Source organism: Borostomias antarcticus (genome assembly GCF_949987555.1).
Source record: "Borostomias antarcticus genome assembly, chromosome: 5".
Classification (NCBI taxonomy): Eukaryota; Metazoa; Chordata; class Actinopteri; order Stomiiformes; family Stomiidae; genus Borostomias; species Borostomias antarcticus.
The window spans coordinates 21413476-21437510 of NC_140238.1; the positions used below are offsets into that span (position 1 = coordinate 21413476).

The window sequence follows — 24035 nt, forward strand, 5'->3', positions numbered from 1 at the left end:
ACGGAACTCGTGTGCGCTGTGCCGCTGTTACAATGAAGTGATAACATGTTTGTTCTGTTATGTGACCTCCCACTAGAATAACATGACGCGATATTATCAGAATAAAAGAAAAGAAATGCACTACATAAAACACGCTAAAACGTGATAAAGCCTTTATTTACTCAAAGTAAGTTAACATGGTGATTCGTGTGGAAATTATAAAGGTGCCAAGAGCTTATAGGATTTATTTGAACATTAGAAAAGTGAGGTCCAGAGGGCATCAACAGGATTAAGTTATAACTAGCCTATAGCCTAGTCTTCTGAAGTTGGACAGGGACATATACAATTCATCCATTTATACAAGTGTACTTTACAGGTGTTAATTAAAATCTTACACATGGTCATAAAAACAGATAAAGCCTACACATTTACTTTCCAAGAGCAAATTCTAATTTATTACTTGATGAAACGCTTTGCAAAATACAAAGCACTGCAAGCAGACACAGGCCCGTCTGCATAAAAACCACAACACCCATAAACACAACACACAACACAACCATATTTACACCAGACATGTCAAATCACACTCCTATACTGTTTTTATCATTACTGTACAAATGCATGATGAGAGTTTAGAGCCATTTTAGGAGACATGTTGGGGAACCAGCTGCTCCAACTCATGTTCTGAGTGATCCTGGGTCAGGACTCCCCCCGGGTCAGGACTCCCCCCAGCCGGCTGTCTGAATAGTCCATTCTGATATCCCGCCCTTCTGCATCGACTGGGCACTTGCAGACAGCCCTTTCTGAATTTCAGAGGACAACACCGGGGCAGGTTCTGGTCTCTGGGTCTGCATGACGAGGAGAGCGCAGGACAGAGAACGGAGACACCTGCCAGGGTGAAAACGAGCTGCGTGTCTCTCAGCTCCCGTTCCAGAGCCGGCAGCGGTCCCTCGCTCAGGGGAAGGCCTCGGCCAGGCTCTGCAAGGTGCTCTTCGGCAGGCCGAAGGAGACGGACATGAGGTAGTGCAGGAATCTGAGGAGAACAAGAAACGTGTCTGTGAGATGTCAAACCTTCTGCATTTGTACATTGCACTGTACTTTGTTCACTGTTTTTTGTATTTGCACAGTTTTCTATACCGTTTTGCACTGTCATGTCTTTGCACTGTCCTGTCCCATTTCGTCTCCAACAGCGTATGCCTTAATCCTAGTCAAATTCCTAGTAGCGTGAACCCCATACATGGAAATAAAGAGATCTTGAATCTTGATATAAAATGTCATAAACAGTACATTGAGCTCTGCGCTGACCTTGTTCTCAGTTTAGTCAATACAATAAACAACAGTCACGGAACAAATCCCACAGCTGTAGATCTATGAACTCGCCTGCGTTTGGTCTTGCCCTGCTCCTTCAGCTGCTCTGTCCTGCAGATGGCTCGCAGGGTGGGCAGGTAGTCCAGGGCGGCTGCTCGCCGGCTCCCCAGCGTGCCGCACGCCCGGCTGGACAGCACAGTGTTCATGACGTCCCTCCTCCTCTGGACCGTCCTGGACAGATGGGCGGTGAACACCAGTTAAGAGTCAGGTCTGGGGTATCTGGTAAGGTGGATTACAGGCACTGACATTCGTATGCATGGTGGAAGTGATTTAATGTGAGACTTACTTGGGCTGGCAGGGGCTGTCCCTAGTGAGGCTGAAGCCCCGTCTATGAGGGGCCACGGGGAGGGAGAGCTCCTCCTCCGGCCCCCCCCCCAGAGCCTGGGCCCCGGCCCACGCCGCCTCCGCCCTGGCCCTGCACCTCTGGAAGCTCAGCGCCTCCAGCGCCGCCTGGATCTCCAGCCCCCTCTCTCGCTCCGCCCATCGCCCCCCGTCACACTCCGCCCCCTCCCGGGGCTCGTCCGTCATCCCGTCCTTCACCTCGACCCCGCCGGAAAGGCTGAGCGACGTCCACGGCTCTCTGGCGGCACCCCCCGGACACAGCGGCGGCAGGAGCAGCGTGGCGTCCAGCACGGACATGTGGTCCAGGAACTCAGCCAGGGATTCGAGGCAGCGGGACACGGGCTTGCTCTTCATCCTCTGTTCCGGAGTCAGCGGCGCCCTCCTCATCCTCGCCGGAGCGGCGGCGGATGACGGCGTAGCCGTGCTCCCCTCGCCAACCGGGCTCCCCTCTACGACGTGGTCCGTGGCGGCGCCGGGCGGCCGACAGAGAGAGAGGAAGGCGTCGTCCGAGTCGGAGTGGAACGGGTCCTGGTCGTCCGGGCCGCCGCGCTGCCTCCTCTTCCTCCGCCTCATCCCGGAGGACAGCTTCAGCGGACTGCCGTCGTCCGAGCCCTCAGCCGCCCGCAGCTGCCTGTTGTGGGGCGGGGCGTCTCCGGCGGTCTCCTCCTCCTCCCCCCCCGGTGCTCTGGCGGCGACCGCTTCCTGCGTCACAGGCGTGGCGGCGAGGGTGGTGACGGGCAGGGGCAGGAGGGCCTCCATGTTGGAGTAGAGCAGGTCCACCCCCCTCCTCCTGCTGGCACTCAGCAGGTCCCAGCAGCCGGGGTCGGCCGTGGAGCAGCTCTGGACACACGCAGACACACGCGCACACGCACACTTAAAGCCATGATGCTCTGATGAAGGCCAAGACGATGCTAGTCAACAAAAAATGGTGTAAAAGAGGCCCTTCCCCTTCTTTGTCTAATTTATTTTATTAATATATTTTATGCTAGCTATGGTTTCGCTCGATACAGCACAGCCACACTTCGGTATTTATTGCGCTTTACACCTTGGGAGGAACTGAAATCTGCTCAGAATTTCGCCTCCGTGTCTTTGATATGCATTTAAACAGCCACAATAAAAACATCAACTATTTTGTACCTGGCAGCGGTGACCGTTATGTTGGAGGTTATAAACGTGCGATGGTGAAGGAGGGGGAAGGCGGCGGACTAACCTTGAGCAAGTCCAGCACGTCCCTCTCTGGCTCCGCGTTCAGCAATCCCAGCATGCTCTCTGTGCAGGCCGTATCACAGGGGGGCAGGGTGGGCGTGGCCTCCACCTCGCACACAGATGCGTCCGCTGCCTCTACAGACTCCTCCTTCTTTAGTGTCTCTGAGAACGAAGTCATACAGAATCAAAATGGAACACGAGAAGACGGACAATGGGAGTAATTTATATCGTCTGCACTCATTTTATTCACGTGTGTGTGGACCCAACTCTCCTATACCCATCCCCCCTACCTGCATCGACCAAGGGTGGGAGCGGACGTGGGGTCTGGCGCCCCCCGGAGCTGCGCGTCCAGAACTGCAGGTGCAGGAGGCTCTGTCTGATGTTGCAGCCGGTGAGGCTGAGCAGGGAGGAGATGTCTCCGGCGTCGGTCCGCATGTTCTCAGCCAGGCACACCAGCTGCAGGTAGCTGCCCACATTGACCTGGGGGAGGGCAGGGAGGGTGTGACCCACTACACTACAGCCATGACAGGCTCGCTTGGATCAGTCAAGGTTTAGTGAGTGCATATAGGTAGGTAGGTAGGTTTAGTGAGTGCATATATATAGGTAGGTAGGTAGGTAAGTTTAGTGAGTGCATATAGGTAGGTAGGTAAGTTTAGTGAGTGCATATAGGTAGGTAGGTAGGTAAGTTTAGTGAGTGCATATAGGTAGGTAGGTAAGTTTAGTGAGTGCATATAGGTAGGTAGGTAGGTAGGTAAGTTTAGTGAGTGCATGTAGGTAGGTAGGTAGGTAAGTTTAGTGAGTGCATGTAGGTAGGTAGGTAGGTTTAGTGAGTGCATGTAGGTAGGTAGGTACTTTATTAACCCTTGAGGGGAAATTGCACAATGTGAATAATGAGGTAAGTTACTGGTTGGTGTTTGTGAGCCGTGATCATTCAACAGAACAAATGTCACAAACAACCGGTTTTCTCACCACTGACGGAGTTCTGAAAGGGATTTCTTCAAAGTAACCATCAAACATGGCACTGAAGGTGGGATCTTAAGGAAGAGATGGAAAACGTGTATTTGTTATTAGATGATGCTCCAACAGTCACTCATAGCGGGCATTGTAATGTGTGTACTGTGATCATGTGACACGAGGACCGCAGCCAGGCCCGGGACTGACCGCTGGTGGTGAGGACCACCGGCCTCTTGGTGGTGGCCATGAAGGTTTTGATGGCAGCCAGGAACCCCCAGTCGTCGTCGAAGATGACGTCCACCTCCTCGAACAGGATGAGCGATGTGGCCGCCTTCTTGCTCTGCTCCTGGCTGGAGGGTGCCTTGACGCCGACGGACGATTTGGGAGGCGGGTCTTTAGTCTTACTGCTGCTAGTCTCTTTAGCTCTGGCGGCTGGTTTGGGAGGGAGGTCCTTGTTCTTAGTGGTGCTACTCTCCTTTGCTTTCGTTGTTTTCTTGGGAGCAACTGTGTTGAGGAGGTGGAAGAGGAGGGTGGGGGGGGGGTTGAGGCAATGGCGTTAAAACTGGCATTGCGTCTGCTGTCTACGCAGTGTGTACACATCTCACTCCTGTAATTCAGCCCCACCGCCACTCATAGGTCGGCAGACAGACAAGTTATGGCAGTCTGCCAGGAGTGTTCAACGATGCCTCCTGGTGGTCAGTGCACAACTAATTAAAAAAACAACAACGGTGTTACAATGCTCATATAACTCTTTGCCGCCGTTCCCGGTGCGTAGAAATTAGCCGAGCGACGTCTGTAGGTCGGGTGTCACCTACACAGGGCTGGGAGAGAACGTCTGACCATCTACGTGGGATCAGGTACCTGTTTGTTGAGCCTTGTCGGGGTTGGCGCGCTCTCTGCCCGGGGGTCGTCCCATCTTGAAGAAGCTGGCCAGGGAGGTGGGGGCCAGGCCTCCTCTCCTGGGGCCGCGGGGGGACTGGGGAGCTTTCCTAGGGGAGGAGGCTGCCCTGCGAGGGGAGTTCACCCTCCCTGGGAGCACAAGAACCGTTCACTCACACAGCTGTGGATATCCTAATGCATACACACATGTGGAGCTGACTCACAGCCAGGGATGAAAATTAACACCTGCCACCGGCCAAATGCAGGTAAAATTTCCAATTGGCGACTAGATTTCGGAAGGCTAGTCGGTACATTTTTTCATCTACAGTCCCCTTGGCAGGTGACTCACCGTGGGCCAAAAAGTTAATTTTCACCCCTGCACACAGCTGTTCCATTCATGACTGAAACATTAATTCTGGTCTATGCGTGTGTGTACGTGTGTGCGTGTGTTCTCAGCTCCACTCACTGGGTGAGGAGCCCATCCTGGCGGAGCTGCTGTTGAAGTAGGCGGGCTTGTGGGCACTGAGCCCCTGGACGTCCACCTGGTGGGACTGGGTGGCCTCCTTCAGCTGGGACAGGATCTGCCGGCCGCTACGCTGGGAGGACGCGTTGACCTCAAACACCTGGAGGGGGGGGGGGGGGGGGGAGAGGAGGGGGGTTAGCTGTACACCACACAGGCACGCAGAAGTCTCGGACCTCGGGCAGGAAAACATGCGCGATAGAACGAGTGTATCCGTCTTTTAAAACATGAGCGTATCGTGGCTTCAGATGGAAACACGCATTCCCCTCGGCCGTGTGTGGGGGTTCAGATTCAGAACACCTTATCTGTCATGACAGAAAATCATCAGACGTGGCTCGATAATCAACATACGTACAAAACACAACTCAGACAAATAGTCCATGGTAGAACATGATGCCACTGTGTGCAAAGCGGTGCAGTGCGTGTGTAAGGAGTTATTTGTGGTTGTGTGTTTATAGCGTTCATGGCGGCGGCGGTAGAAGGGAGGGACCTTGAAGCCGAGCTCCAGGGCGCAGGCGTAGACGGCGGCGGTCTTGCCTGCCCCCGGGGGTCCGGTGATCAGCAGCGTGTTACACATCAGCTCCTCCTCCTCTCCTCCTCCTTCCCCGCAGTCCCACGAGTCTGTGTGGACCCCGCACACACACACACACACACACACACACACACACACACACACACACACACACACAAGCACAATGTCACCGCCTGCTCACAGAGACGACCTATCTACTGTGAATGAGGGGGAGTCCTAGTCAGGCTGTAGAGGGGATAGTTGTCTCACCGCTGCTGTCCTCCTCCTGCTTCCTGTCCTGCTGCTGCTTCTCCTCACGATCGACCCGCAGCTTCCACTCCTTCAGCCAGCTGCAAATCAAGTTTCATCTCCAACATTTAGAACACATCTGGACACAGATGGGTATTGTGTTAAATGTTCTAGAAGTCCAGGGTGATTAAAAAAAATAAAAAATAAAATAGGTTTGGAACCATTGCCAATTGTATTATTGCGTAACCTGTGCGAACATACGAAGACAGGATTTTGGTGCTTTGTGATATTGAATTGGTAAAAAATATATATATTTAAAGTAATATTTGTATTTCTTATCTTTATCTTCTTTTATTGTGTTTTATCTTCCATCTTCTTTTTCCTGCTTTTTGTTCATTTTATGTCTATTTATGTGAAGCACTCCGTGCGTGTACATTCTCTGTTGTAAAGCACTTTGAACTGCATTTATTTGTATGAAAGCTATACAAATAAGGTTTTATTATTATTATTATTATTATTATTATTATTACGGGGGATCTCAATGAATGGATGAAACCTAACAGAACGTCCCATCAAAGCTAGCTGACAGAGCCGCTGATTGGTGGGTCAATCTGTTCCAACTGTAGCCCAGTCAGTTCCGGTCAGAGCGGAGAGATCAGACCTGTGCAGTCTCCTGACTGATGCGGTGTTCCCGATGACGTCTCCAGAGTGCTGTGGCTGGTACTTCTCTGTCCACAACATGTCCTCTCTCACCAGGTCTGTAGACACAGCAGCAGATGGCGGCGGTTGAGCAGGCTGGACACCAGCATACAGGGAGTGAGGGACTGTCCAGTAAACAGCTGTGGCTGTCGTTAGCCTCTGACCTGGCGAGTCCCCCAGCACGGCCGCAGGTGAGTCCCCACGCGAGGAGAGTGGCGTGGTCTGCACTGCGGGTTCGGCCACCACCTCCATCTCCTCCTCCTGCAGCTGCTGGTTCTGTCTCTGGGCCCGGCCGGGGCGGCCCCTCCTCCTCCTGGGCTCTGGGCTGGGGGTGGCGGCCGGGGAGGGGTCGTCTAGGACCACCACCACCTCAGGCTTCTCTTCCTCAGACCTGCTGGACCTCGGCTTCTTGGCCACCTTCGCAGCTTCGCCCTCGTCCACCCTCTTCCTCTTCCCCCCCGCCCCTTCCACCGACGCTGGGGCAGCGGGGGCCTCGGGGGAGGGGTCTGGTTCTAGACAACGTAGAGACAGGAGGGTTTAAAGAGGTAGTACCGTACCGTACGTGAGAGCAATGGTCACGGCAGTTAACCGCTGAAGTGGGATTTAATCAAGCGGTTCCTAGACGGATCGGGGGAGTCCGTAATTAAAAGTGTAGTATGTGGTTTGTGATTTCCTGTTAAGACTTGGTGGCAAATTTCAAAAGATTTTGAAAAATGCAACCGACACAAAATCCCTGCCCCTCCCTTCAGGCCTCCCTCCAAAGCCACTCCTCCAAACTGGAGGAAAACAAATAACACTCTCTAGGCAGGTAGGTTCACAGGCAGGTGAGCCATCCGATCATTTCAAGTTGGCAACTCAAAATGATTAGACGCACTTATTACAGTCCTGCGACCTCCAGGCGCTCTCTCTCCGTCTCTCTCTCCATATCTCTCTCTCCGTCTCTCTCTCTCCGTCTCTCTCTCTCCGTCTCTCTCTCTCCGTCTCTCTCTCTCACCTGAGGCGGTGCACTGCAGGAGGTGGTCGGCGCGTCTCTTCAGGAAGCGCGTGAGGAACCTCTGGGCGGGGAACGCGGGATTAGAGCTGCTGATCTCCTGGGCCAACAGCCCGCGGACCTCATCAGAGAACTCCTCCCTCCAGCCAGAGCCCTGAGACAAGAGCCAATCACAGTCACTGAGGATCACCTGAATACAGCAGCAGAGAATTCTGTCACTGAATCAAACATAAAAGCTGAACTCACCCTCTCGCTGTGGACTCTAGTCGCTGGCACAGTCTTACAGCTGGTTGAGAGACCCGAATCCTTGAGAGAAGGAAGTGGGTTTGGTGCCAAGCTCCTGAACTCCTTCAGGCATTGTAGGAGAGGACTGACAGGCCATGGGAGAGTCCAGAAAGGACAATCTGACAAATCAAAAAGAAAACGACACCTATCAACCATTACATAAAGTATATGATGTGAGCTGTTTCTTTCCTCTTCTGGTGGTGAGAGGTAATAGTCTAGAGGGGTGTGAGCTGTGTGTTTACCCTGTGCTGTCTGTAAAACATGTAGAACAGGCTGGAAGGAGGAGCAGGACAGAGAGTAGGCCTCCTTGACGGCCACGGTTTTGGCGATCTGCTTCTTGAAGGACTCGGGAAGGCCACTCTTCAGGAACTCCCTGCGTGCTCTGGACTGCTCTGAACCGTCCTGGGAGTTCTCAGAGCCTTCGAGGCTAGACGAGAGAGAGTATGACGTCAAATAGGAGGAGATGGAAATGGTCTAATAGTACCATAACATATGCAGCAGCACACAGAGGCAGCTTGTTAAACACATAATGAGAAACATACTGTAGATATTGAAAGATGGTCTAAGATGGTAATTTGGTCAATAGAAGCACCCATTTCGCATACAACAAACATTAGAACAGTCTAACAAGAACTTCATGTGACACACAAATTCCCCACTTGCAGGTAAATAAAGTTGACCCTGAGAAAAAAACACAGACTAGAGATATATATTCACCTGCTTTCATCAAAGATGGATATGACTGATGGTGTCCTCTGTGCTTTTTTCCCCAGGAACATGGGTGTCACTTTGGAACCTGGCAAAAAAAAAAAAATATATATATATATATATGTGTGTAAACAAAGTCACACAGCTTCTTTGAAGCGGAGCATGGTGAAACAGTGACTGAATACGTGGAGGTGAAACAGTGACTGAATACGTGGAGATGAAGCAGTGACTGAACACCTGCGGAGTTCTTGGCCTCTTTGCTCACAGCAGCAGGTTTCCCCAGGACATCGTTCAGACTTCGTAGCCCTTTCTGAGCTTTGCTCTTCTCCTGCGCTGTCTGGTCTTCCTCCAGGAAAACCACAGAGTCCTGCACAGACAGCAGTCCGTGGGTTAAACACACTACACAGCCTATAGAGGGGGTTAAACACACTACACAGCCTATAGAGGCCTGAGAGGAAGCAGGAAGAGGTTAAACACACTACACAGCCTATAGAGGCCTGAGAGGAAGCAGGAAGAGGTTAAACACACTACACAGCCTATAGAGGCCTGAGAGGAAGCAGGAAGAGGTTAAACACACTACACAGCCTATAGAGGGGGTTAAACACACTACACAGCCTATAGAGGCCTGAGAGGAAGCAGGAAGAGGTTAAACACACTACACAGCCTATAGAGGCCTGAGAGGAAGCAGGAAGAGGTTAAACACACTACACAGCCTATAGAGGGCCTAAGAGGAAGCAGGAAGAGGTTAAACACACTACACAGCCTATAGAGAGCCTGAGAGGAAGCAGGAAGAGGTTAAACACACTACACAGCCTATAGAGAGCCTGAGAGGAAGCAGGAAGAGACGTCCCATGGGACCTTATTTCGGAAAAAATATGTACAGTAGTCAATGGCGATAAACAAATGATTTCTTGATCCCATTTGAATTGTGCCATGACCATACACATATGTTTGTCAATTTAAAACATAATTTTGTAAATCAAGAAATGTGCAGTTTGTCACATTTCAGTTATTCCAGAACAAGTTTACAATGTGAAAATCACTATTTAGTCTAGCCATGTTGAGAGCTGCAGCTATGCAAAAGGAGAGTTAGTCAGTTCTGTAAGAGTTGGCATGCGAGACTGGCTTTACAAGGTTTTGGTGAGTGTTAAATGAGTGTAATGTCAGATAGCTAATATCAGCTAACTTGCGAGTTAACCGAGATGAGTAAAATGCATGTTTTTGAATTTATTTGAATTTATTTATTGAGGATAGCCTCAATAGATGTTTTAAATGGATAAATATCATACGCTGTATGTGATGGTCATGGCACAATTCATTCGGGATCAATAAATTATTCTTCTCATGCCGTTCACTACTGTATTTTTTTTTTTTTTTTTTTCAGATTTAAGGTCCCATGGGGGTTCTCTTCCTGCTTCCGCTTAGGCATCAATCAATCAATCAATCAATCAAAGCTTTATTTGTATAGTGCATTTCATACCCAGAGGCAACACAATGCGCTTTACAGAGAACAAGGGAGGTGGGCATACAACCCACCCCTACAAATTCCAGAGGGCATTCTATATACATATATCCCAATGTTAGTTTAAGGGCGATACTGTACCTCATCTTCGCAGTAGCTGGTCTTGGTGGAGGGCTGACTCCGTGACGACCTTCGTAAGGAGCCCTTCTCCTCAGTGGCAGCCTTCTTGTTCTGCTGTATGGCTCTGGCTTTCTCCACCAACTTCTTGGCTTGCTTTCTCTTCTTGGAAGTATTCGATCCCGGAATGAGAAAAAACAGCAATGGCAAATAACAGCAATTGCATTAGTAGAACACACTGAACGTTTGTGCTAAAATAAATTAATATAGCACATGCGATTTACCTTAGTAGCAGGAACAGAACTCGGTAAGTCGCTTGCAGCTTCAGACTTTGATGTGGAACTTGGAAAGACCCGTGTGAATTTCATTCTTAGAATAAACAAAACGTACATGAAGGATATTACAAGACATTTCCAACCAGCAGCAACGAATACAATTTACAGTCGCTACAAACAGCCACACGTGGGGTTAAGCCTCACCTGATGGGACTTTCGCTCTCGTCAGGAGGAGCGAGCATGTGAGCCCGGAACACTCCGTGTTTGGACCCGGGGGTCTTTGGGGGGGACAACATGACCGGCTGGCCGTCCTGGGGGGCCACAGCGTCTTCTCTCCTCCTCCTCCTCCTCATCTTCCGGGGAACCGGGGTCATGGTCTCTGCCTCGTCCTCGACGGCCATGGGTGCCCGTCTGGGGGTGAGCTCTCTTCTGGACCTCCTGACTGCCGGTGTGGTGCTGGTGGGATCCTCTGCCGGTGTGGTGCTGGTGGGATCCTCTGCCGGTTTAGCAGCCGACTCCTCAGTTCCTGTTTCCGTGACTGGTTCTTCCTGTGTTCCGGGTGACGGGGCCGGCTGTTCCCGCTGGGCCTTCTTCCTGCCTCTTCTTCTGGGTTTCTTCGTACCCATTTCTCCGGCGCCGGGCTGCTCCACGGCCGGATCGCCAGAGTTTTCCCCGGCCTCGCCAGCCTCCTCCTCATCCGGGGCCTTCTTCTCCGCTGCAGGCTGCTTCTGTTTGCCCGGGACTTTCTCCGGCTTGGCTTTGGCCCCGGCCTCCAGACTGGGCTGCTTGAAGGCACTCATGAACTGCTTCCGCTCCGCCTGGCTGCACTTGTGCGCGGATTCAGACTCCACCACCACCGCCAGCTCCAGGTCTTCCTCCTGGAGAACCACGTTGGACTTCCGCTTGGCGGCGGACAGCACCTCAGCGGGTCCGGCCTGGGGACGAGGACAGGAGGCGGGCTTTGCTTCCGCCGAGCTCCCCTCCTCTTTCCGCCTGACGAAGATGGAGGCAACCTTCTTCTCCCTGGCCGGTTTGCGGTCGGGGGAGATGGCGTGCACCTCCGCCTGGATGGTGAGGGTCCTGGGGGACACCTGAGGAGCCCCACCGGGCTCGCTGGCTTTGGGCATGTCCAGGACGTCCGCCTCCCTCTCCTTTGGCTCCATGCCGACTCTGCTCTCCTCCTCTTCATCCTCCCCTCCCTGGCTCTGTAGGAAGTCCTCAAAGGAGATGGTGACGGTGCTGCCGTTCGGACAAGACGCCTCATCCAGGCTGACGTCACACAAGGTCTGCTCAGCCTCCCCCCCCTCAGGCCCACAGCGCCCCTCCTCCTCCTCCTCCTGTGCCTGCTTAGCTTTACCTCTCCTGGGCTTTGTTGCGGCAGGTTTGGCCCGTTTGATTCTGCCGCTCTGAGCTACCTTCGAAGTGGGGCCGCCCAATGTTTCCCCTCGCTTTCCCTCGGTCGAAGGCACACCTTTTGAGACTTCCTCGCGCCGTTCGTCCTCATCGTCCTGTTCGACGGCGACGGTCGTCCCGGAAGCGTTCTTTTCTGAGCTCTCATCGGCCATGCGAGCGTCTGCGCTGATCTGAGCCAGCAGGGCGGCGGTGTCGCTCCCCAGGATGCCAGAGCCAGTCACTGCAGTCTCCCCAGACACTGCCGCCTCCTCCTTCTCCTCAACCTCTCCAGGGCCTTCTTCTACGGCCATCATGCACTCCTCTGCCGAGGCCTCTGCCCCCTGCAGCCGCTGGGCGGCTTTGCTGGGCTTCCTGCTCCGTCTCTGGGGCGGCTTCGCTGGCTGCCGAGCGGCGTTCTCCAGGGCACCAGGAGTCTCTGGAGGCCCCTGGTGGTTGTCCTTTGACTGCTCGGGGCTGCTGCCTTTCTCCCGGGCAGGTGGGGTTTTCCGACTGAAGTAGTCCATGATGTTGTTAGACCTGGGCGGAGAGAAAGGCTTCTCCATGGGCTTAGGCACAGGAGAGAAGTAGTTTGTGATGGTCTTGGCAGCTGGACCCTCTGAATCTTTGCGTGATTTTTTACATGGCTGTGGAAAAAAAACAGCAACAAGATTACCATCTAGGCTTCAAACTCCACAAATTACACATTCACAAGTCAATGTGTTGACATATGCTGTCTCTCACACACACACACACACACACACACACACACACACACACACACACACACACACACACACACACACACACAAAACAATGTCTGCAGACTGTACATGTGCTAAGTGTAGGTTTTTATGACATGTGAACACTACCTGTGTCTCAAAGTCTTCAATGACAGATGCCATTGCAACGACGCCAGCCATAGTTAACGAGTCCTGCGAGAATGAAGAACAAGGTTTTGTTTAACCTGACATTGACTGGAGACATGGCATTTCGTCAGGGAACTGACTTTATTTCAGACAACGTTACGTCGGTAGTCCTCCTACATAGCTAGCTAGCTCCACAAATATCCATAATAACAAGGGAACTCGCAGCAGCTCAGAACCGTCGAGGCAAATTACAGTTAAACCTCAAACAACGTAACCTCCAAACAAAGGGCACTTACCAAGTTGTGATGTCGGCGCACATATACAGTGAATAGCTATTCAATACTCCCTCTAAAATGCTCTAGACAAAGCCACAACATGTACTGCCATTGTGTACAGCGTAGCTATGTAGCTGCCAAGAAAACTATGATATAGCTAAACGTTAGCTAGCTAATACAGACCAATTCTATGGATGACATGGTTCACTTTAGTAGACGGTCGGCTTGAATCACACAGCGTAACGTTAGTCACAATACACTACAAGCCTATTTACAGCATATAGCTACAAGATATTGCTGCCATTATGCAATAAATTGCATGCATTTGTAACGAACTATCCCTAACACATACGTATAATTGTAAGCTGGACTGGCTACCTAGCTATCAAACCCCGCCTTGCTATGCGTCTCAAAAAACCCGCCTGTCTCTTCTGCACAAAGAGCGCCAAATACAGGGGATAAACGCTTTGTCCGCCGGGGCGCGCCGCAAGTCCGTCTCGAGAGGGCTCATCACATTGAGTTCACACAGAGCTAATCGTTCACGACAGCAGACAAAAAATATGCAATCCCACCGCTGTCGTTTCTCAACCAATGCGTGGACCTGTATTGATCTATAATCGGACTGAGGCATCGTCTGATAAGGTCCTTCCACCGTGTGCACTATACAGTATAAGCTCCGCTCACGCAAGCCGAGAACGGGGTGACGCTGGAAATTATAACATGTAAACCCATGGCAGGCTGGCTAACCTTTAACATTACGGACTCTACCAATCAAGAGAGCAGAAAAAATGACGACATAAACAGATGTTTTTTTGTTTTTTTTTAACAATGCTGTTGGATGATAGCCTAATAAGAATTGTCAAACAAATAAATATTTCCAAAGTTCTGAATTTCACTGTGCGTCCCTGGCAAAGATGTATCAAAGAGTTATCTAACTTGTGTGTTAGATGGCTATGCTATGCCTCTAATAATTTTGCACTGATTGAAAATCATTGTTTGATTCATATGAGGATGACGGAATTTCTGAGGAATTTCTCATACATTTGGGAGACTTCAGATCAGGGTAAAACCATGGGTAAAACCCTGAGTGAATCTTCTAGCCTCCGGTTCCTCTCCTAGCCCCGCCCCGCTCGAGGCTCCGCCGTCTGACTTCCCGCTTCTGCGCAGCTCTGCCCTGGCCTAAACGCCGCTTTAACTTTCGTCTTTTCACCACCGTACCGTTTCTCTCGTGGGCGAACATGTCCGAGTACGGTTCGGTACCGCCGCCCGGCGCTGGAGCACCTCTTGGCGGACAGGCAGCTATCGGAAACGGTGGAGCGATCAAGAAAGATGCGTTTGCCGACGCCGTTCAACGGGCCCGGCAGGTGAGAGACACCGGGGAGGGGGAGTGGAGCTATGCGCGTGAGTGCAATTCTGTGACAAGGGGAGGAGAGTGTTGCTAGGCTAGTTGGCTCACTGGCTAGCTATGCTAGCAAGGCTAGCTACTAATCAACTCAATTATCTCACCAGCGAAAATGTGATCTAGCATTATTGTGTTGGCATGTCAGTGTGTTGGTAGTGTGAATACATTTTTCAAAGGCATGGGTAACAAGCTGCCAGCTAACATTAATTAACGTCAGATAAGTAACGTAACTGGCCAGTAGCTAGCTAGCTTGTTTGCTAACGTTAGGCAATGCAATGTCTCGGCTAGGTAACGTTAGCTGTAGGCTTCTTTTATTGCGATATTCGCCATTAGTTAACGTTAACCAACCAGTACATGGATGATTCATAGACGGGCCTCGAGTCGACAACCAACGCGGCGAGTCCATATAACGCTAATTGAGACTACACTCAGACAGTTATGTCAAGCTTATAACTTAACGTACTAATTAATTCTGTCAGAGTGGGGTTTCGCTAGCTAGGTTGGCCATGTCTCCAAAATAAAGACATTTTGCATTTGTCTACCAGATTGCAGCAAAAATTGGTGGCGATGCTGGGGTGCCCCCTATGAACAACAGCAACGCGTCAGATGACTTCCCATTCTCTGCACAGAAACGACAGCTGGAAGACCCAGGTAACACGGATTCATTCCTACTCACAGACATGCACACAGATATAGGACAAGCTTTCTGCCCCTGCTTTATATGCACAATGGCAAATAGTTCACACACACACACACACACACACACACACACACACACACACACACACCTTTGCCAACTTTGTGACTAGTAACTTGTTTATTTGTGACAGATCAACCAGAGAGTAAGAAAATGGCCACGCAGAGTGACCTGGACTCAGCCACAGCACTATGTAAGTATTTACCTCACCATATTATCAATCAATCAATCAAAGCTTTATCCATGCCACAGACCTTCAATCAAACAGTCTCTCTAAAATATAATTGGCATCGATTATGTCACTTTGTGGCCTTGTGTCATGTTCTGGTCTTGCAGTGTGTCAGTAATCTGAACCCTCTCCCTTTCTCCCTCTTCCTTCACACAGCTATTGGAGCCCAGCTGGCTGCTCTTGCCCAGCAGAGGTAACAGCAGAAATAATTTCACCCAAATAATATATGATGGTGTTAGTGTGTGGCTCTGACCCCGCCTACTCCTCTCTGATCCCCGTCTACTCCTCTCTGATCCCCGCCTACTCCTCTCTGATCCCCGCCTACTCCTCTCTGATCCCCGCCTACTCCCCTCTGACCCCCGCCTACTCCCCTCTGACCCCCGCCTACTCCTCTCTGACCCCCGCCTACTCCTCTCTGACCCCCGCCTACTCCTCTCTGACCCCCGCCTACTCCTCTCTGACCCCCGCCTGCTCCTCTCTGACCCCGCCTGCTCCTCTCTGGCTCTCTCTCCCTGGCAGTGGCAGGCCCTCATCCACCTCCGAGGACTACAGTGTCCCTGACAGCATGGTGGGACTCAGTGAGTACATCGCTAACAACATGAGAGAATTTCCCTAAGGGATAAATAAAGATCGAGGGATCGATCTCTATCTATCTATCTATCTATCTATCTATCTATCTATCTATCTATCTATCTATCTATCTATCTATCTATCTATCTGTCTACCTCTCTATCTCTCTATCTATCTCTCTATCTATCTATTGCTGCCTGTATTATCTATATTACATGACTCCTGACCATGAACAGCCGACTAGAGAGAGAGCTGACCCTCTCTCTTCTCCTTTCTCTCCTCCCTCCCAGTCATCGGTCGTGGAGGAGAACAGATCAATAAGATCCAGCAGGAGTCGGGCTGTAAGGTTCAGATAGCTCCAGGTACGTGCTTCTGTCGGAGGGCTCTCCCCATGCGTGCCGAGGATTACTGTTGGAACTTGTTAAAAAACATTTTGAATAAGTTGTGCAGGTTGGCCCGGTGTGTTAGTGACTGTGTGGTCTGTGTTCAGACAGTGGAGGCCAACCAGAGAGGAGCGTGTCTCTCACAGGATCCCCAGACTCCATACAGTGAGTGTCAGACCACAACCACATACCTAGAATAATTATGCCCATTATTCCTTGCTTGCTGAATATAGTAAGCCTGCGGAGGAGAGATGGAGCGTAATCATTTGTTTGTGTGAGTTTGTTTGTATTCGCGCACCTGCTCGTTTGTAACTGCGTTCCAAACGGTCACCGCCATTCTATTGTCTTCCTCCCTCATAAGGAAAGCCAAGATGCTATTGGACGAGATAGTGTCTCGAGGGAGGGGCACGCCCCCCTCTTCCTTCCACGAGGCCACCAACGGCCAGAGCGGCTCGGTGCAGGAGATGATGATCCCTGCCGGCAAGGCCGGCCTCATCATCGGCAAGGGAGGGGAGACCATCAAACAGCTGCAGGTACACAGCCAGAGAGGCCAGAGGTGTGTGTGTATGTTGTGTGTGTGGGTTGAGCAGAACTGAACATGCCGTCTGTGGCGCCACAGGAGCGAGCCGGAGTGAAGATGATCCTAATCCAGGACGCGTCTCAGGGTCCCAACATGGACAAGCCGCTGCGCATCATCGGGGAGCCGTACAAAGTCCAGGTACTCCGCTGTGGATGACAGGTAGCTGGAGACGGGAGGTCCACCTATAGGTTTTCAAAGAAACATTTCCTCATTAACCCAGTTTTCAAATCACAGTTGGTTTTTGACAGTCTAAAGATGGCGCTAGTACAATCCCATCTGGCACCGCCATTGTTCCTCTGTCAAGCCGTGGCTGGGACGCGGTACTGCTGACGCGGGTCTTTTGTAGCAGGTGTTTGTGTGTGTGTGTCTGACGCGTCCTCTTTTTCTGTGGGACCTCCCTCAGCAAGCCCAGGAGCTGGTGCAGGAGATCCTGAGGGAGAGAGACCACCCTGGCTACGGAGACCGCAGCGAGTACGGCTCCCGCATGGGTGGAGGAGGAGGAGGAGGCGGAATGGACGTAAGTCTGAGAGTGTGTGTGTCTGTGTCCGGCAGCTTCTTTCAAGCACACGGGTAAATCCTTCATTTAGAAAAAAAGAAGAAGAAAAAAGGCAGTTATTGTTGTCTGATTGGCTAGGTTCCAGTGCCTCGACATTCTGTTGGCGTGGTGATTGGTCGCAGTGGGGAGATGATCAAGAAGATTCAAAACGACGCCGGAGTCAGGATACAGTTCAAACCAGGTCAGGATATAGTTCAAACCAGGTCGGAAACTGATAGTTCACAACTCTGCGTGCAAAGAGTTTTACATGCGCTTTAACCTGATCGGTCTGTCCTTTCAGACGACGGCACCGGCCCTGAGAAGATGGCCCACATCATGGGCCCTCCTGACCGCTGTGATCACGCAGCCCAGATCATCAACCAACTGCTGCAGAGCATCCGAGTCAGGGAAGAGGAACAAGGGGTATGTAGTACCAGCTGCTGATGTCAAATCAAGATGGCTGCTCTGTGAATCAACAATAAGTGAAAGCTGAAACGAGACTGTTTATTAGTGCTTCTGTTTTATTTGTGTCTCATTAAATCAGTCGTACACACAGCACTGTCCAACGTCTATCAGTGGACAATGTTGCTACGGTGTTCGTATGCGCAAAATGGCGCATACATCAACTGGTATTGCTAACTGGCTGACTTGGCTAGAACTAAAAAGATCAGGCTAAAGAAGAGTTTTTGCCTTTTGTTTCTGGAACGTGGTCAACTCGGGAGTGACGTCAATCACAACTTCAAATTCCTACTTCCCAATTCCTACTTCCCAATTCCTACTTCCCAGGCGACTGGAACGCAGCATCAGATTGACCCGTGTACGTTAGAGCGTACAGCACCGTTTGTCCGTCACACATGTACCAGAGTCAGGGGAATCTCGCCAACTACATTTCGCTCTTTACATTAAACTACTACTTTCATTAAATCTACTTTCTAAATCCACAGACTTCAGAGCTTGAGGTATAAGATCTGATCGAAGCAGTCACTGCCCACAAACAACCATAAATAGCTTAGCCATGAAGCTTTTGAAAACCTTTTAGAATATTCAATATTTTCAGCTAATCACATCACGCTGTCCAGAGAAAATGGATGCAAAACACCTCAACAGCGAAGCCCTGTAAACTGGGGTTTAATAATGAATACTGGGCATTCAGGAACTACTGTATAATCTAAAACTCTTAACTTCCCTGTCCTTGTCAGGGACCCCCTGGTCCACCAGGCATGCCCCCAGGCAACCGGGGCCGCGGCCGAGGCCAGGGCAGCTGGGGGCCTCCCGGAGGGGAGATGACCTTCTCTATCCCAGCCCACAAGTGCGGCCTGGTGATCGGCAGGGGCGGGGAGAACGTCAAGTCCATCAACCAGCAGACGGGGGCCTTTGTGGAGATCTCCCGCCAGCCGCCCCCCAACGGAGACCCCAACTTCAAGCTGTTCGTCATCCGGGGCTCCCCCCAGCAGATTGACCATGCTAAGCAGCTCATCGAAGACAAGATCGAGGTACAGAGTCCCACTGCATTCCTCTAAAACTGATACGTTTTTGATGGAGAACACCACGAAATTCAGACGAATGTGCCATATTTTATGGTGAGAGTAGAGACAGAACAAATGACTTGTGTGGGTCAGTGTGTTGCTCAATGTACATTATAAAATGTTATATACATTATAATACATTATAAAATGTATTATTATTGTTTTTAGAACCATTGTCATTGGTGGGGGATGAAAGATCTCTAATCTGGCAACCTTAACTGACGTTGCCAGTTGTATCACTTGCTCCCGCTAGCATGAATGGTCAGCCCAAACAATTATGAGTAGACTACTAGTAATATTTATTGGTGTAACAAGAATGTTTAAATATAAACAAGTATATATTTATATTTTTCTAGTTTAAATTAAATATAAATAAAAGGTAGTCTACAAGTAATACTCAATATTACCAGTACCAATCCTTGAACATCGTTCAACACTTCACATGTTACTGCCCAGCTCTGGTCCCCAGTGGTCAGGTTAGGATCTAATGGCTGGTTCCTGCTGTGTGTCGCAGGGTCCTCTGTGTCCTGTAGGTCCAGGTCTGGGTGGGCCGGGCCCTGCTGGTCCCATGGGGCCCTATAATCCTAATCCCTACAACCCTGGACTGCCCGGGGCCCCAGGCCCACAGTGAGTTCTGATATTTACACACACACACACACACACACAGAATGACCACCAAAAACTGTGTATCCAACATAGTATGCTATTCAAGATTTTCATGATGAATTCAGTTTCATATTTGTTCTTCAGAGACCTGCTATTGTGTGTCCGATGATGGTTAGTGGATGAGTAAACACGTCCAGTAACTGATTGATAATGGGGTCTGTCTGGGTCCTCTTCTCTCCTTCCAGCGGGGGTCCCCCAGGCCCTCACCAGTACCCCCCACAAGGCTGGGGCAACACCTACCAGCAGTGGCAGCCACAGGCACCCCATGACCCCAGTGAGTCACGCATGACCTTCTACCTGACTACTGTTAACGCTGACATGGTAGACCTGCAACTCCAGTTTAATTAGGCCAATAGATTTTTCCCTGTGTCCTCTCCGTTGTGACCACTGACTTAAAACAGCTGGGTAGAGGAACCAGAGTCAAACGCCACCCCCACATAATCCTTGGTCTTGGTCTTAGAATGCGCCTCAGTCAATTAAGATCAGTGGTCACAATAGGGAGGCTTTTTGCCCAGTGACTGTTATCGCCTGTGGAAAAGCAATGTTGGGAGAATGACCATCTTGTCTGTGTCGGCCAGGTATTGATAACCCTGTCTCTGTTTCCCTCCTCCCTGGTTTCCAAGGCACAGGCCACTAGCAGGGAAAGCCCTCACCCCTATGAGGACCTCACTCCCAACTGCCATCTTTTTTTAGGCAAGGCAGCTGCCGCCGACCCCAATGCGGCCTGGGCTGCCTACTACGCCCAGTACTACCAGCAGCCAGCGGGCGGCGCTGTCCCCGCCCAGCACCAGGCCAACCCGGCGGCCGCCTCCGCGCCCGGAGAGCAGGCCCCGGCCGGCCAGGCCCCCGGGGGCCAGCCCGACTACACCAAGGCCTGGGAGGAGTACTACAAGAAGATGGGTGAGTCCTGCCGTCCAGCATGGTCAGCTAATACATTACTTCAGTCATTTAGCCAACGCTTTTATCCAAAAGCGACTTAGAATAATTGCATTTAACGTAGGTATGCTGCTACACGCCAGAACTCAGAAGTGCATTTCCTTTCTAAAACAAGTGACTAAGAGCATCATCTAGTGCTGGAGCCAAAGTGGAAGAGCAGCAAAATATAAAAATGAACCTGGCAAGGATCCCAGCCTGTGCACGGGGATGTGGATGACATATGTCAGGCTGCTAGTGTAACAGCGCCGTGTCGGTAAGCACACCCCCCCTGCTCTGCCCTCTCCTCCCAGCCCAGGCCGGGGGCCCGGCGGCAGGGGCCGGAGCAGGAGCCCCAGGGGTCGCGGCCCCAGCGGGAGGCCAGCAGGACTACAGCGCCGCCTGGGCTGAGTACTACCGACAGCAGGCCGCCTACTACGGCCAGCCAGGACAGGCCCCGGGCCAGCCGGCAGCCCCACAGCCAGGACAGGTACGAGTGAATACGCCGCGGCGCCGACATCGCACAGGTGTTGACGTAACCCCAACACATACATGTGTCGTGCCCTGCGCACTGTATGCATGTGATGTTATGTTCAAATTAATTAGTGTGTGAGACTGTTTCTTGCGCCACTGTTAATATGTGTGTTTTAAGGGGGAATCCTCACGGGTTTGCCAGTTTGTCACAGCGCGTCCAAATCGAGGTGGTCTCAGTTTGTGACGATTCTTTTGTTTCAGACGCAGTGAGAAACTCGGAGACGTCCAAGGTTGAACGTGAGAGAAAGAGAGAAGGAAAAAGACAGAAGATGACTTAACCCAGACAGCTAGCTAAGAAGCTAGCTAGACAGAAGCGAACAGCAGCTGGGCATTTTTAAAAATTAGTTTCAATTTTTTGTTTTTTTCTTCTGAGGGATGCTGTGCTACAATGGCAAAGTTCCTTCCCCATTATCCACCTCCTCAACACTTTTTAAAAAAAATAAAAATGTGAAAAGAATGAAGACACTGGTGGAATAACAGGACTGATTTTGGGGTCGAGCTACTCTTCCATTTTTACCCTCTGAAACCTTCCCTCACTTCTCTCCATCTGCCAATCAAAGGAAATGAACATGGAGGCTAGAAAAAGCTAACCTGATGAAGCCCAGATTCTCCTCATCCTTCACCTAATCTCCCCATTGTTAACTGCAAAGAAACCTCTTTATGAAAACAACTTCTAATCCTACTACTGCTTACAGCAATTCACATAAATTTATAAAGATTATTATAAAGTAGTGAATGAATGGAATTCACTTTTAATAGCTGAAATCATTTTGATTTTGCTTCCCAGCTGTTTCTATTTTAATTTGGAACATTCCCTAACCCAGATTGCTTGTTCTCAATCCTATATATGACCAGAGTCACATAGAATTTTCTTAATCTCACTGTTAATCTAGTCTCCCTTTGTGTGTTCGTGAGACCAACTGTGTACAGTGTCTGAATGTGTCTGTATGAAAGGTTCATTTGTGTGCGTGTGATCACACAGGAGGAGACTTTGTTGATTGTAGAAAGCTAGTTAATAGCCACGGGTACATCTACAATGGGAAATCCACTCCTGGAAGCACCACACAACCCTGTTTTGTGACAGATGTTAACCTATATGTGAGGCTACCAGTGTCATATTTCTTCTTGGTCAGCAAACTCGTTTTATTGACTGCTTGATTTTTTTTTTATGGCTCGTTTTTAAAAACATCACAATAAAAGATGTCCTTACCTGCCATCCTGTCATTTAAATCACTTTCTGATTAATGTGGTCCGTCGATGTCAAACAGCTGCACTGAAAATGGCAAATTATGGACTTGTTATACTGCATCCCTTCATAGAGTAGTTCTCTATTGGTGTTGACTTTGTCAGACTTGCAGACGTATCACTGGGGATGAATGGCAGCTAGGCACTGAGGAGCCTGTATTTGACACCACAGTGTGTATTGAGCATAAATGACCACCAGCAGCAATACTGAATTAAAAAGGGCAAACGTCAACATATTCTTAAACTTGTGTGTCCATTTCTTTTGTGACTGCTTCCTGTGTGTGCACATCTCCCTCTCTTGTGTCGGCACATCAGCGAGGGTTTTGGTCAAGCGTCGTGGGAGTGATAGGAAATCGATTTTGACAAAATATAACTAGTTATGTGACGTTAAACCTCTTAGAAGATACTTCCACATTGCAGTAGAACATTTCATAGTTGTAGTTTTGGTTTGAGTGCAAGTCAGTGTGATTAGTACAGGATGTGGAAGACATGCACCCCAGACAAGCTAAATGTGGCAGATTATCCCCATATCTGCACCATGGTCAATACACTTCTGTAGGCTTCATTTGAGACAATAAGGCCATGGGACTCATTGACAATTTTATAAATTCTTAATTTATTTATATCTTTAAAATTAAAAACATCTGAATTGCATTCTACAACCTCCAAAGGCACAGTCATTCTTGTAGCCGACCAGATTCATAAAACACTGCCACACACACCGTTTTGTTTTTGTACATTAGAAACTGAACACTATAAAAAAAGACTATTTTAATCTGGAAAAGAATGACCGTTGTAGAACCCCAGAACATGGAAGTGATATGTCACAGCTGTGGTAGCAGTAGACTCCCGGGTAAAAACACGCTGGTCTGAAGTTCACAATGCATGTCTCAAGACTCCGCATTGCAATCACTGATAAATTCGCAATGGGACATCAAACGGGGAGGTGGTGTGTGGGTTGGTAGACAATGTTTTATGAATATGGCTGTTTGGAAGAAAACAGAAACACTGACAGGAAGGACAGGTGGTTGAGATAGAAGAGAAGAGAGGGAATGGGTGGAGGACTGCAGAAGAAGAGAGGAATGGGTGGAGGACTGCAGAAGAGGGAATGGGTGGAGGACTGCAGAAGAGGAGAGGGAATGGGTTGAGGACTGGGCAGAAGAAGAGAGGGAATGGGTGGAGGACTGCAGAAGAAGAGAGGGAATGGGTGGAGGACTGCAGAAGAGGGAATGGGTGGAGGACTGGGCAGAAGAAGAGGGAATGGGTGGAGGACTGGGCATTAGAAGAGAGGGAATGGGTGGAGGACTGCAGAAGAAGAGAGGGAATGGGTGGAGGACTGCAGAAGAAGAGAGGGAATGGGTGGAGGACTGCAGAAGAGAGGGAATGGGTGGAGGACTGGGCAGAAGAAGAGGGAATGGGTGGAGGACTGGGCATTAGAAGAGAGGGAATGGGTGGAGGACTGCAGAAGAGGAGAGGGAATGGGTGGAGGACTGCAGAAGAGGAGAGGGACTGGGCAGAAGAAGCGATCCTCTCATTTCACATCAGTCTCTTTAACCACAACACAATGGCACCTGCAGAAAGGGCCTCTCACATGCAATCTGACACGTGTGCTGGCATGTCTGACACTGATACTGTACATCGGAGAGTGCTATACTGTATAGGGATTCTTTAGACAAAG

At 50.2% G+C, this 24035-nt stretch overlaps 2 protein-coding genes across 5 annotated transcripts; one reads left to right on the top strand and one right to left on the bottom strand.

The window, feature by feature from the left end:
- Positions 1–695: 695 nt before the first annotated feature.
- Positions 696–14361, bottom strand: atad5a (ATPase family AAA domain containing 5a; the record flags this gene model as incomplete). Its single annotated transcript, XM_084438997.1, has 23 exons — positions 14297–14361; positions 12807–12869; positions 10750–12581; positions 10295–10445; positions 8929–9058; positions 8701–8770; positions 8226–8410; positions 7945–8102; positions 7702–7852; positions 6872–7219; positions 6670–6766; positions 6030–6109; positions 5739–5869; positions 5195–5351; positions 4711–4878; positions 4057–4353; positions 3865–3929; positions 3186–3375; positions 2900–3057; positions 1634–2529; positions 1360–1518; positions 946–1012; positions 696–827 (listed from the first exon to the last, which is right to left on the bottom strand). Exons 2-23 carry the CDS (start codon positions 12855–12857, stop codon positions 696–698), a joined length of 5673 nt encoding a protein of 1890 aa, XP_084295123.1. The 5' UTR covers positions 12858–12869; positions 14297–14361.
- LOC311308936 (far upstream element-binding protein 2-like) lies at positions 14270–22573 on the top strand. 4 transcript variants are annotated; one of them, XM_084438030.1, is made up of 18 exons: positions 14270–14442; positions 15026–15131; positions 15311–15370; positions 15563–15599; positions 15926–15984; positions 16267–16338; positions 16467–16524; positions 16721–16892; positions 16979–17077; positions 17343–17456; positions 17574–17676; positions 17776–17897; positions 18674–18967; positions 19515–19627; positions 19852–19940; positions 20360–20566; positions 20893–21068; positions 21314–22573. In XM_084438030.1, exons 1-18 carry the CDS (start codon positions 14317–14319, stop codon positions 21320–21322), a joined length of 2016 nt encoding a protein of 671 aa, XP_084294156.1. In that variant the 5' UTR covers positions 14270–14316; the 3' UTR covers positions 21323–22573. The 4 variants fall into 4 exon arrangements, with proteins under 4 accessions (XP_084294156.1, XP_084294157.1, XP_084294159.1 ...); XM_084438031.1 differs by having other exon boundaries at positions 15932–15984; XM_084438032.1 differs by lacking the exon at positions 14270–14442 and adding an exon at positions 14574–14915.
- Positions 22574–24035: the final 1462 nt, after the last annotated feature.